The 13303-nt window shown below is 37.4% G+C and overlaps 1 protein-coding gene across 1 annotated transcript in view; it reads left to right on the forward strand.

Annotated features, from left to right (window-relative positions):
• LOC138019486 (coiled-coil domain-containing protein 102A-like) overlaps positions 1 to 11393 on the forward strand; it is a 17410-nt gene extending 6017 nt beyond the window's left edge. Inside the window, exons 2-9 of the mRNA XM_068866294.1 lie at positions 506 to 614; positions 2095 to 2217; positions 4814 to 4924; positions 5008 to 5100; positions 6834 to 6890; positions 7861 to 7974; positions 9588 to 9691; positions 10351 to 11393. Of these exons, the coding sequence (XP_068722395.1) occupies positions 506 to 614; positions 2095 to 2217; positions 4814 to 4924; positions 5008 to 5100; positions 6834 to 6890; positions 7861 to 7974; positions 9588 to 9691; positions 10351 to 10462 (823 nt within the window). The 3' untranslated portion in view covers positions 10463 to 11393. The remainder of the gene's footprint in view (positions 1 to 505; positions 615 to 2094; positions 2218 to 4813; positions 4925 to 5007; positions 5101 to 6833; positions 6891 to 7860; positions 7975 to 9587; positions 9692 to 10350) is intronic.
• The last annotated feature ends 1910 nt before the right edge of the window (positions 11394 to 13303 follow it).

Raw genomic sequence — 13303 nt, forward strand, 5'->3', positions numbered from 1 at the left:
CCACTTAATGGGAATAGCTCATTCTTACTGCAGATCTAACTTGATCTTAAATTCTTGTGTGGCAATTTGATTTTAGTCCTTGCTTGCTGGTCCCTTGGAAATTGTTTAAAGAATTTACCACTTTCCAAAGTCTTCTTTTTTTTTCTGACATCATGAATATTATTGATTTGTATTAGTGAATGTGATTATTGTAAACTGTGCTTCTTAAATTTTGTATGTTTAGATTTGATTTATAAGTAAGTATTTTGGTTGATGAATTATTTTATTGTTGCCTGTGACTGTACTTGTTGATTTCAATGAAGTTCAATGGGATATTGAATGTGATCTTAAGGCTGATTTTTATTGCAATATTCAGCATTAAATTTACACCATTTGGCTTTCCACAGTCAGCCAAGAGACAACAAACAGTTGGTCCTATCCCATAATGGCAATTTTTTTGGTAGATCATTAAGTGTCAGTCAGTTATGTGTTCATGGTCATCATTTGACATTTTAATTCCTTGCAGTGCAAAACAGAATCTTATAGAGGAGTTGGATGGTCTCCAATCTGATCTTACTACCTTGAAGCTGAAAAATGAAGAGCTTAAAGTTTCTCAGCAAGGTTATTCAAAAGAGGTTTGCATTGCATTCATGTACTGTACTTTTCGGTTATGAGGCACACTGTTTTTTGTTGCTTTCTTAACTAGTCAAGCATGGCTCTAGATGTTGGTGACAATAATATCACTGTCAAAACTGAAAATGCTTTTAAAAGCTTCCTATAATTAAAAGATTTCAATGGCTTAAGTTGAAACAAGTTGCTGTTACTAGGAGCCTCAAAAGGGTTTTCCACACATAACAATGAAGAAGGGTTACATCACTGTTGATTCTTTCAGTAGGGATACATTTTGATATTTGACTAATACTATTGTCAGGCAATTTTTAAGAGTGTCTGGCCGTCCCCAACTGTTACCAATGCTGTCAAAAGGTGGGAAAAAATTCCACCAGATTATACTCTTCTTAACCCTTTCACATCCAAACCGGCCTAAACCGGCCTAAACCGGCCAGACTTAGTATTTTACTCTGTCTAACGCCAGATGATTTTACTCGTCAATGGGGAACCCCCGGTTGTCAATGGGTTAAAATTTTCTTTTTGAAAGTAAAAGAAATCTTACTTGTATGCAAACAATCAGGATACGTGTAGGTGAACAAGTTTCAAGATATTTCTCAACATTTACGACAAAATTTATTTCGTGTTTTTGTGATTTTATGCGTGCAAATTTCTCAGCCCAAATGCAAAACCCTTTTGAGCCTCCATAAATTAGCTGATCCCAATATAACACAACCTAATAATAATAATAATAATAATAATAAACTTGTATAGCGCCGATATCAATATAGCTATTTTCATCAGCGCTTAAAACATAAAACTGCATAAAACCTACTAAAACATATTAATAAAATTATGAAAAAGCTTTCTGAAATAAAAATGTCTTGAGTGTCTTAAACAATTATACACCTGCCGGTACACAATAGTGCCTCGAAGGGCTGTGCGCAATAATGGTCCATTGTAAACACTGGATCCTTCCTTACTCTAGTGTAAAATTTTGAGTAACAGAAACTGTGAAAGAGAACTAGTGTTGACATACATACATTCATACCTACTTACTTAATTGACAAATCCCCATAGGGGCTTTTTAGGGCCAATGAAATCATGATCACCACAAAACAGAAAATTCAACAACAAGTGTTAAATCCAAACTGGCCGAAGGCAATTGAAACCAGTTGGCTATTTACAAGTGCAGCAGAGAGGTTGAACCAGGGACTACCAGGAACAAATTCAACCAGTGTTCAGAACGTATCTTGATCGCACTGCACTCCTTGTAGTGGATATGACTCATACTATTACTAACTTAGTTTTAGGACTCCACTCGAGCCAGCTCTGGACTGGAAAAGTAAACAAGGAACTGTAACTTAGAGAGATGTAAGATAGGGAAAGTACACTGTGTAGTCAAGTGGGCCTTGCTGCAGATTCCTATCTCATGTGCAAGAGATTTAATAATAAAAATTAATATAGTATGTACAAGTTTCATTTGCTCATAAACTTTTTTCTTTCAAGGTCGCAAGATTAAGAAGCAAACATGAGCAAGAACTTGGAGAGCTCGCCGCTGACTTGAAAGATGCTTATGGCTCAAGTAATAGGTCTGGAAATGCTAGCAAAATCAATGACTTGAGAGCAGAGGTAAAAAAAACAAAGTTAAAGGCAGCGTCTGGCCATCATTTATTTTCACAATTTGATAAAATGTGACAGCTTAAAAAGCTTGTCCAAAGCTTAGTGTATAACAAATTTGTCCCTTCTGAGGGTTCCTGACTGATGCATGAGTAAAATATGGTCTGGCGTTGGCCAGAATGAAATCTGTAAATGCCTCAACTTTGCTTACCAAGGAGTTTTAGCCACCACGGTCACCCATACAAGGTGTACAGATCAAAGTATACAGGACCAAGTGAAAGATTAAGAGTTGGACGATGAACAAGTTCAATTCATCAAAATATTGAAGATCCATTACCAGGATTCATGCTAAGAAAGAAGTAAAATCGTTCTCTGGTAAAAAGTTTTGAAAAAACTATGAGCTTTCGACAGACTGAACTGCTGCCTTCAACGGATAAAAATGTGTGAAGCCTAAAAGCGAAAGAAATTGAAATATAACGAAAAATTTGCATGAATTAAAGGATAAAAGCATTTAGTAGAAAGAATGTTAAAAAGGCTAAGAAAATTAGCGTTTCTTTAAGAGAATGTGATATTGTCTTGGGAGCGGGCACAAATTATTGTGTGCCCCAACAGTTTTTGCCGTGTGCCATGACTCCAATGTCTTTCTACTCCGGTTGTTCGCTTTGTCAATGATTTTAGAATTGTTAAAGTCAACATCATGATTAAAAGTCCACACGTGTTTTGCGACATTTGAGCCTTTAGTACAATGCTTTAAGTTCCTCATATGTTCCTTTCTCCTAGTAGTAAAGGATCTCTTAGTTTCGCCATTGTAGCTCCATGGGCAAGATGCGCATGGAAGGCAGCAGCTCAGTCTGTCGAAAGCTCATAGTTTTTTCAAAACTTTTTACCAGAGAACGATTTTACTTCTTTCTAAGTTCAGTTCAGCTCAAATAGAGTTAATAATCAAGTGAAGCTATGATCCTTGCAGTTAGGAACGCAATTTAAGCAATTGCGTAGAGAGGCCTGGGAACCCCATTAAAGTCCTGCATTTTTCAGACTTCTCTACGCAATTGCTTAAATTGGGTTCATAACTGCAGGGATCATAGCTTCACTTGATTTCATATCTTCAATTCAATATATGATGATTCATTTCATATATCATTTCATTCAGAGTTAATAATGCCAAGATGAATGCTGTTGAAAATAGTGACTGTTTATTGTTCCAATTTTTACTTCAGAGAACCATACTAATAGGTAAACTATTTGGCATTAGCCAGAAAAAAAATTATGAAGGGCTACTTTTTGAAGTAAGTCTTCTGACGCGTTCGATTGACCCTATTCCAGAATAAGAATACGTAGAATGATGATTAAAACTGTATGTTTGGCGCGTTTCGAAGCAGCAAGGATAACAAAAATATGTTTAAAATAGCATTTTAGCATCTATCTGACAATTTTAATGTGAATCTCCGTAAAAACGAAGGATTTCTAACTTACCATGTTTACCAGTGTATAAGTCGACCTTTTATGGCCTCAAAAGAAGCTCCAAAAATCGCCCTCGACTTATACATGGGTCAAAGATTTCGAGCCAAGTTCCAGGTAAATAAATGTATTCAAAATTAACATCATAATGTGGTCTTTGGGCATAACGAACGCAGTGGACGAAAGACTTCAAAATGAATGTAAAAGCAATTCCAGTTGAAATGAAAAAGGATTTGTTTTACTTTAAATGTTGAAGATACTCACAAGCACAAATATGAATAGACATTAGAAATTTTCGTTTTCCAAAGGCGGAAAGCTCTAAAAAACATTCTTGTTTCTTCAAATAAAAGGCGATCCTTCAGCGGCTTAGTAACCTGGCGCAATACCTCGTGTTTGCGTGCAAGCATGATCGTCACTTGTGTTGCCTAAAAATGCTGGTTGGTAATGATTGTTTTTTATTCTTTATGCAAACCTGGATGATTTAAATGCTTTTGCAAACTTTGTATTGTTTGGTTTATGAGTTTTGTTTCGTTTGCCATGTGAGAAATTATAAGTCAAGAACCAATAAACCTTGCACATTTCGCATCGTTTTTGAAGTTATTTTCAAAGATTGACTCCTGTTTCTGTGATGTTGTGCTTATCCTCTAAAGCCCTTTATCCTTGAACAACGAAACAGGTTAGTTTGAGGTTTACATGTTCGATTTTCTGAGAACTTTTTCGAAATTCAAGGACAAAGTGCCTGCACATACAACAATCGCTGAACCACAAAACTATTAAGCGCTTGAGGCTCTTAATTTTTTGTGAATCCACAGTTCCAGAAATGGAAGAATGCAAGATTAGCAGCCCATGAACATTTAGCAAAGAAAGTAAGAAATTGCTTTTTTTGCCATCAAAAATGGGGGGTCGACTTACACATGGGATCGACTTATACACGGGTAAATACGGTATATTCCATGTATTCCTATTCCGGAATACGGTCAATCAAACGCACCCTTAGAGTGTTTCGAACCTCTTGACCACTCGGGTAGATACTGTATGGTATGTACTAAACAATTATTATTTATGAACATCAAGTTTAAGCAAAAAACATGACTTTGATGCACCCTATAAAATGAAGAAAACTTATGATAGCATTAATCTTTTTTGAAAGGTTGAAAGATTGCAAGTGGAAAACACACACGAGTGGAGTAAACGTGAGAAGCTGGAGAGTGATAAACTGGCCCTTGAAAGAGAAAACAAAAAGTTGCGACTGCAGATTGAGGTATCGTAGTTAAATTAATTTAAAAATGTAGCCAAGAAAAAAGTCAAATTAAGGTCACTTCAACTGATTTATTGTATTTCAAGGATTTGGCAGTTCAAGTGAGTGACATCAGTAAGACATCAAAGGGAAATGTTGACATTGTACAACTGCAAACTCAGCTTGAGGAGAAAAATAGGGTAAGGCCATCAAGGTGCTCTAGATAATAATATTTGGATAACTCCCCCCCCCCCTTCCATCCTGCCAAGGGGTTGGCCATTGACAAGTAAAATCATCTGGTGTTTGACAGTAAAATTCTTGGGTGGCTTTCTTTAAAGGCAAAGGATCAACCTGATCAACCAGCTGTTTTGTGCATATAGCGTTACAACTTGCACACCTGAGGAAGGTGATTGGAGTAAGACTTCGTAAGCTGAGGGGCCTTAATGGGGAAAGAGTCATGCAGTTTTTAGCCTAACCTCAATGATTAAAAAACATCTTTGTATTAATTAATGTGTGACCAAGAACCATATTCAGGGCTGGAAATAAACTTTTTTGCTAAGTGCCAGCTGGGGACCAATGGGAAAAATTGGGTCACCAGATCTTAAATTTTGGTTGCCAGCTCATTTAATATATGACTTACGTAAGAACATGATTTTAAATGTTACTTTGCATGTAAGGAAAGTCATAACTATTAAATAGGAAAAAAAAAAAAACAGCACGAGAAAGACCTCTAAAGCCACTGTTGTTTTCGGCTTCGTCTTTAGTGTGGTGATGGTGTTCTTTACAGTTATTTGAAATGGAGCAAAGCACAGAACGTTTTAAGTCCGTTTTTTCCATAGCAACGCAAACATGAGACCTTTATCTTTGCTTGTCACCTCTTCGAAGTAGTTCTTTGTTCTACAGCTTGCATGGCAAGCAACTTACCTTTATCGCGAGTGAACGCAATACTACATTAATATTTTGCTCAGTCTGGGCCCCCACACAACTACCATGCTTGTACCAGTCTCCGACCTGGATAAATAAAAGGAGCAGCTCGTACAGTTTCATTAGCCTCTAGAATCAGAGGAACTTGGTTTCTTAAAGTACTTTTCTACCGATATTTATCTCCATTCATTAATTAATCACCTTGTGTAGTCAATTTGGCAGATGTTTGCTTTCTAACAGAGAGGATAAGTTCTCCAACCTACTTTACGTTAAGAGTAAAGGTTACTTTTTGAAGTCCATACAAATTTCAAACTCATTATGTGATGTCCAGGTTCATTATCAATATATTATCAATATCAAGCTATTTCCGAGGAGATCCTTCGTTAACTTGGCTAAATCTACATTTTCAATATTCACAACTGACGATGGACAATGGATTTTTTATGGGTAGATCATACTGCCGGAAATTCCTTTGGTGTTATCTTCTAGGGTTATTAGGAGTGTAATATACAGTACATGTGAGCTTAAGTGCTGTGTTATGCATTTTAATCAATGTAAAACTACGATGACTGAGCCCATCTAAAAAGTGCTGATGCTTAGATGTAATGTAGTACTGAACATTAAGGTCAGATTAATTTTATGGTATTTCATACATTCATAATTATTAATGTCAGTGAGAAACAGTTATTTCATGATCCAATCTTGTGTCTCCCTAACAAGGAAGCAAAACAAACTATGCTCTTTTTAGGACATTCAAGTTTTCCTCAGCAAAGTAGCAAACTATTATATAATTTATATTACAGCTTTCTGTACACACTGTAGGTAGTTTTCACGTTGCTGCCTTTTTGGTGGACAAAAACAAAAGATCTCTCATTAGCTCCTTTTGTTCGTCCACCAGCAATTGTACATAATACCATTGTTATCTGTGTCTCTGTAGAGACTGGTTGCAAACTATCTATATTATCTTTCACTGTTCACTATCTCTATTATTTTATTTGGATCTTGGCAGGAGCAACAAGAGCTAAAGCATGCCTTTACCAAAATAAGAAAGCAGCTCCAAGAAAAGGTGAGTTAAAATCTATTGTGAGAGACTGAGAGATTGCAGTAACATTGAGTGCCAGAGTGATAAACAAATGACATGTATCGTATTGATAATTATTTAGTTTTATCAAAGTGCTTGAAAGATTGATTATCAGATTGCAGGGTTTTAATTGGGTTCAAATGAACTAAATTTTGACTGCTGGGAAGTGAATAAAACCTATTGAGATATCTTAAGGACGGTGCCTACTAATTCAAAGGTATGTTTGCCTGGTTTATGAATATGCGAGAAAAGTAGATCTTAGCAAGTGTTGTTGAAATCCGAAAAGAAAATTGGGTGTAACCATACATTTTTAAAAGATAACTAATTTTGTAAAAGGCTTTGAAATACAAAGCATTGTATGGTGTTCTTTTCCAAATTGAAGCTTAATTATCTTCAAGATCACTTACTAAGTTCCACTCTCTCTGCATAGTTTTAAACCAAGCAAAAATATTCCTGTATTAGTGTGCATCACCCACAGGAAACCCAAGTGTCTTGAGATGCGTAGAATGTATGCGCAATGACACTATTAGGCATTGTCCTTAATCCTAGGTGTTTTCTGAAACTATGGTATGAAAGCTTGGAAAGTTGACTAATATAAGATGTCTACAATAATTCTAGGCCACAGTTTTGTTATTTTTTTGAAAATCGTCACAATTTAGGAAACAAAATCAGTTTAACCCATTGACTTCTCAGGGGCTCGAGGGTGCCTCCAGTTGATCATTTGGCCTTAGACAGAGTAAAATCTGTCAAGTCTCATTCCCAGGGGTCAAGGGATTAAGAGATGGTTCCAGCTTTGATCCCTCCAGGCTAAGAAAGCAGGCATGCAGGAATATTTCTCTAGCAACTCAACAGGGCTTTTTATTTGGGACAGTCTTTGTCTGGGCTGTCCCTCAATTATTATTTAAGTGGTGTTTTGTAAAATATACTCAAGAAGACAGATGTCATTTTATCAAAGGCAGAGGAGTTAAGTCATTCCAAAAAGAGAGTAGAACAGCATGAGAATGAAGTCAGGAAACTGAGGGCAAGAGTGGAGGAGCTGAAACTTGATTTATCTAAAGCAGAAGATGAGGTACAACACTATGCAAAATAGGATTAGCCAATTTTCCATATTTACCCTTGTATAACTATGAGTCACAGAGAGTCAATCTGCCGTGAGATAACACAACAATACAGCGATTGATCCCAGTGCGATTTAAGCAATATTAAAAGTTAGATCTGTGATATCTTCCTTCCCTGAAAGCTCACAGCAAAGCTACTGGTAATAGGTGAAGTACGTTGTTCAAACCTTTTTAGAAGCATAAATATTAATTATGGTTTAACAGAAGACTTCTACTTAAAGAGATCATCTTTTGTGATCACATTGTGTTAACTAATTTGCTAATAATATTAATCAGGCATAATCCTTTGAGTTGTTCGTTCAGGGTCCTTATTTTCATCTACATTTACTCTAATTCAGGTAATTGTGAAGTAGAGCTCCCCAAGAAACCTGTCGGCTGACTGTCGGTCAACTGTCGGCCGACAGTTGACCGACAGGTTACCGACAGTCTACCGACAGCTAACCAACAGGTTACCGACAGGTTAAGAAAAGAGAGAAAAATGTCGACGCTGCAGTTGCGTAAATTCTCTGGTCAGTTTCGGCTTCCGTGGCGCTAGGCTTGAGCGGCAATTACCAAAACTAAGAAGGAAAGGCTATTCTTGTGAATGTATTACACATTTTGGATGTTGTATCAAGCGAAAACTGAGAGAAAACATTCAGGTTTCTGTTAACGTTTTACCGACAAGCTACCGACAGGTTACCGACACATTAACAACACATTACGAACGGCTGAAAAACTGTCGGCCGACAGGTAGCCTATATTTTGGGCAAAACCTGTTGGCCGTCTGTCGGCCTGTCAGTTTGCATGACTGAGTGAATATGTAATCAACCACTCCTCTAGGGGCTTTTCAGGGTCAATATTCAACACTTTGTGGGGGACTTTGCCAGACTGCTTTTATTGTGCAAATGTCAGGCGTGCAGTTTAGAATCTTATCTTAATGCAGAGGTTTCATTAGAAGCCGGTGACTGGTGGTATACTGCCATCTGTTTGTTAGAAATTTTCCTCAGACGGCCGGCTATTCTGCCTTGATTTTCACTCAAACCTTTGTAAAAGACTAGAGTGACCTCTGCTTATAATGATTAGCCCAGGCATCTACTTCAAAAGTTATTGAAACCCCTTTAATGACAAGTACCTAGTTTACACAGGTGCCCCCAGAACAGAATGAATGAGAGACCGACACACCAGGGAATACAGTGCGAACAGTGTGTAGGTTCTTTATTGTCCCACACAAGTGATGTGAGATGGGGCCTACAGTTTATCGTTCTTATCCGAGAAGACTATCCAGTTGTTATTACAAAGGCAGCACTTTCTCCTCAGTTTTTTTAAAGACCCTAAGTGTTAATCTTGGCAGAGTGTTGATCCTGCTACCTCCAGGCACACTAGTCCTATGCTTAACCAACTGAGCCAAGGAGTTGGCGGTGTGTAACCTTCTAGTTACAAGATTTTATCAACTGCGCTACTCCCCACTCGAGTGGCCTTAATAGCCCTTTGTATCCTTGGCTTAATTCTGCATCTGGCTTCTCTTTATTGCCATCACCTCCAGTGCAGACACTGAAGATTATAACTCCTTTTTGTTGATTTTAAGGTTGATACACAAACAAGCAATTTGCGCAGAGTTCAACGTGCATTAGATGAACAAACTGAGCTAGCAAACAGCTACAGAGTTCAAATGGAACATTTAAATTCAAGGTGATTGCAAGACAGACTAGAGCATGGAAATAATCGTTATTACTATTTCTCACTTCTTTAAACACAACTATAAAAGGAAATTACCATATTTCGCCTAGAAAGAAAGGTGTGGGTATTACCCCTGGGATTCCACCTTAGCTGCAAGCGTAGCAACAATACGGCATGATTCTACTCAAAACAAGGGAATCAAATAACCAAGGTCATGGCAACATTTCAGTGATCCTTGAACCCTTCATTTCAGCATTCTTTTGCATATTTCTTTGAGAAGACGCATCACAACCAAACTCTTTGTTTAGGATAAACTTTTTATTTCTACTAGCTGTATTTATTTGTTAGAAGAGAACTTATTTTTGGTCAACCCTCTTGGTCATGGAAATAAAGAAGAACAACAACAACTGGAGATAAGCTGTTTTTACTATTGTGAAAACTGTACACTGTCTAATGTATACGGTAATTTTGTTCATAAACAAAATTAATGTATAACACTTGGTAGGACTCTTGCTTTTTAAACCTGGACCGAGTTCTCCAAAAAAAATTAATATGCTATCCATTTAATGCTTAGCACAGAAAATTATTGATTATAAAAAAAGGTGGAAATAACAAAGTCCAAGTCAAAGGAAGACTTAGGTTTAACTGGAGCTTTCTTTATTTTTTGCCAGGTTACGAGTTGGGGGAGTTTCAGGCCCTGCTGCCAATGCCAGACACAAAACAGGAAGGAAAGCACCTATGCAGCTGTCGTCAGATAGTGAAGAGGACTTGTCATTTAAATAAAGATGCACTAATTAATGCCAAGGGAACCTAATGTGGAATGTTGTCATAAAGTTCTTTGCAAAAGGAAGCTGCTTGGTACTGGAAAACATTTTCCATTTACACAGGGGTCAAGTTGTGGGACTGCATATGGCGAATTGATGAACTGATGTTAATTTTTAAAAGAAACTTGTTAAGTGAACGTTTGGGCAGTGGTCAGTTTAAAGCAGCTTTTGAAACGGCCTATGAAGAGAATTGGTTCTAGCTAGGTTAAGCTGTGCCGGAGGACTGACATCTTCAAGGATTCCTTGTGGAATAAATGGGTTGCTTATGTGACGTTAAAAATGAACAAAAACATTTGATTGAGTACTGATTTAAAGGAGACGATAAGTCATTTATGGAAGTTAAGATAGGAAGCTTGATGTTTGCTTATTGTTTGTTGGAGTCAGCAGAAATCTTTAAATCCCTTCTACAAATCTGGCTTGAATTTTTGCGTAATGAGTTGCAGGATGCTATACTCTCACTTTTTTCTTCCTGCTTTATATTTTTATCAGATTTTTTATGAAGTTTTAAATATTTACTGCTACAATGAGGATACCCGTGAGTATATCAGTAAAGAAATTAGAGGAGCTGTTTATGTATGGAATCATGCTGGTTGACTGGGTATCATTCTCAAGTCTGGAAAAATAAAATATCATTCAGAAGGAGAGGAGGGCCCTTGTTGGGAAAAATTTTATCCACTGCCTAGAGGACAGCCTCCTGTCTGGTGGAAAATGTACTTTATTGCATAAAATGCCTGTTTGATTGTCAAGAAGGGGCCTATTTTTGAGCAATGATTTTATGTCAACTAGAAGTAGGAATGAAAGAAGCCAGTTTCTTTTACAGTAACTTTGTAACTTTAACTGTCTTAGACTCTCTTAAAAAGAACCGAATATGAAAATTCAATACTTACAAACTGTTGAATAAAGATCAGTGTGTTACTTGCTGTAATAGGCCATTTCCGAGTTCATGTCTGCCTCCCCTTCAAAGCGAGTCTAAGTGCAAAGTTTTTGTGATGGTAATTAGTTCTACTTTACATCTGAATGAAAACTAATTTTCATAACAAAAACTTCGCAATTGGACTCGCTTTGAAGGGGAGGCAGACATGAACTCGGAAATGGCCTATTAAAGATCAAACGTGAAGTGGTCAGTAAAAAACCTCTGACTTTGAGATTCAATCGCACCTTCCTTCATGCTGTATACCTTTTCCAGTGGGGCAGGTACAAAAGTCGTACCGGATCAACTCGGATCGAGCAAAAAACGTTTTTCAAGTGTAAACCAAAACGAATCAATTTTTTCCCCGATTTTCAGCAAAGTTAGCTTAAAGGGTCTTAAAGATTAGGGCTGGGGTTATTCTTGAGGCCTCGTCATTTCTTTACGTCGATACTAGGTGAGCGATCTGAGTTGATCTAGCCCGACTTTTGTACCTGTCTTTTTCAACGAGCCAAAGTGCATAGAGTTAATGCGAATGCCGGGCCAATTTATGGGTTTCAATAAAAGTCAAAAAAGAAACGACAGTTTTCAATTTACAATACATGTTTCGACATACTCATGTCATCTTCAGTTGCAAATGAGCTTTTTTAACGGTTGTACACTTGAATTTATATTAAGGTACGTTACAAAATTACGTGTCAGAACTTGCGTACAATTTGAATATGAAGTATGAAATGCGCAGGAAACAAAAATAGCGCACATAGCAATAAAATAAAAGACAAAACTGAGAACAGCGTAATTAAAAAGAAAGAGACAAATCTAAATGCCTCAACTGCTGATTAAGAATGGGATTTTCCCACTTAATGTGCAATGCCTCTTCGATCTTAATTTGGAATTTTGAGGCGGCAAAATCTAGGATCGTGAAACATTCTGTATTACAAGAGTCATGACAGGCCCTAGATGACTGTCTGTAAACATGCGAAGACTTGTCAGACAAGAGATGCTCACGAGCACGTGTACAAAGGTGGCGAGTGGTCTCGCCAATGGAGCTGGCATTACAGCCAGCACACGAGAATTTACAAACAACACGCGAACGTAGACCTTGCGGTACTGAATCTTTCACGCTGAACATGTTTCTAAGTCTAAACCTACTGAAGACCAACTTAACATCTAAATCAGCTTTACAATAATGTTTGAGTAGTTGTCTTATCTTAGTCTGGGCGATTTCAGAAAACCGGTTTTCCCGGAGTTGGATGAGGCGTCCCGCCCAGTCAGAGAAGGATTCATTTTCTTAGAAAGATACCTGTGAATAATCCTGTCGATGACCCACGACGGAAAACAATTTTGGAACTTTGGCACATTTATTCCTGGAATAGAGTTATTACACCTTCCAGGAACCGGCTCCAGATGAAAACCAACCCAGGAATTATTGATCTTATATACTCTGTCTAGTAATGTTCTGACAATAAAAGCCGTTTACCAGTGGTATACTTCTGCCCATATGGCCTCTTAACACTGTTTTTTTAGCTCTCGTGTTCGAGTTTGTGTTGCGCTGCAATCACAACCGCCTATTGCACAATCAGCCATTTAGCCCAATCAGCTTACCGAAAAAGTTTTTGAAGCCTTTACCCATTATTTAACATACACTTCATCAAAAACCCCTTTTAGTGCTCTAGTCTATCATTCCAGTATTTCGTTTACCCCAAAATTGTGGGTAGTAGCCAAATCGCGGTCTGTCGGGGTGTCTTTCTTTTAAATTTTTTTTTTGTTTCAATTTTTGTCGTTATTCTCCTGTATTGCCGAATGTTCGGCATCTTCCCTTCATTTATGGTGGAAATTAGTCAAAAAAAGATAAGGAACATACGGAAGCTACTTAAGGAGACATCTTAGTTT

This window comes from Montipora capricornis, chromosome 10, assembly GCF_036669925.1.
Source record: "Montipora capricornis isolate CH-2021 chromosome 10, ASM3666992v2, whole genome shotgun sequence".
Classification (NCBI taxonomy): domain Eukaryota; kingdom Metazoa; phylum Cnidaria; class Anthozoa; order Scleractinia; family Acroporidae; genus Montipora; species Montipora capricornis.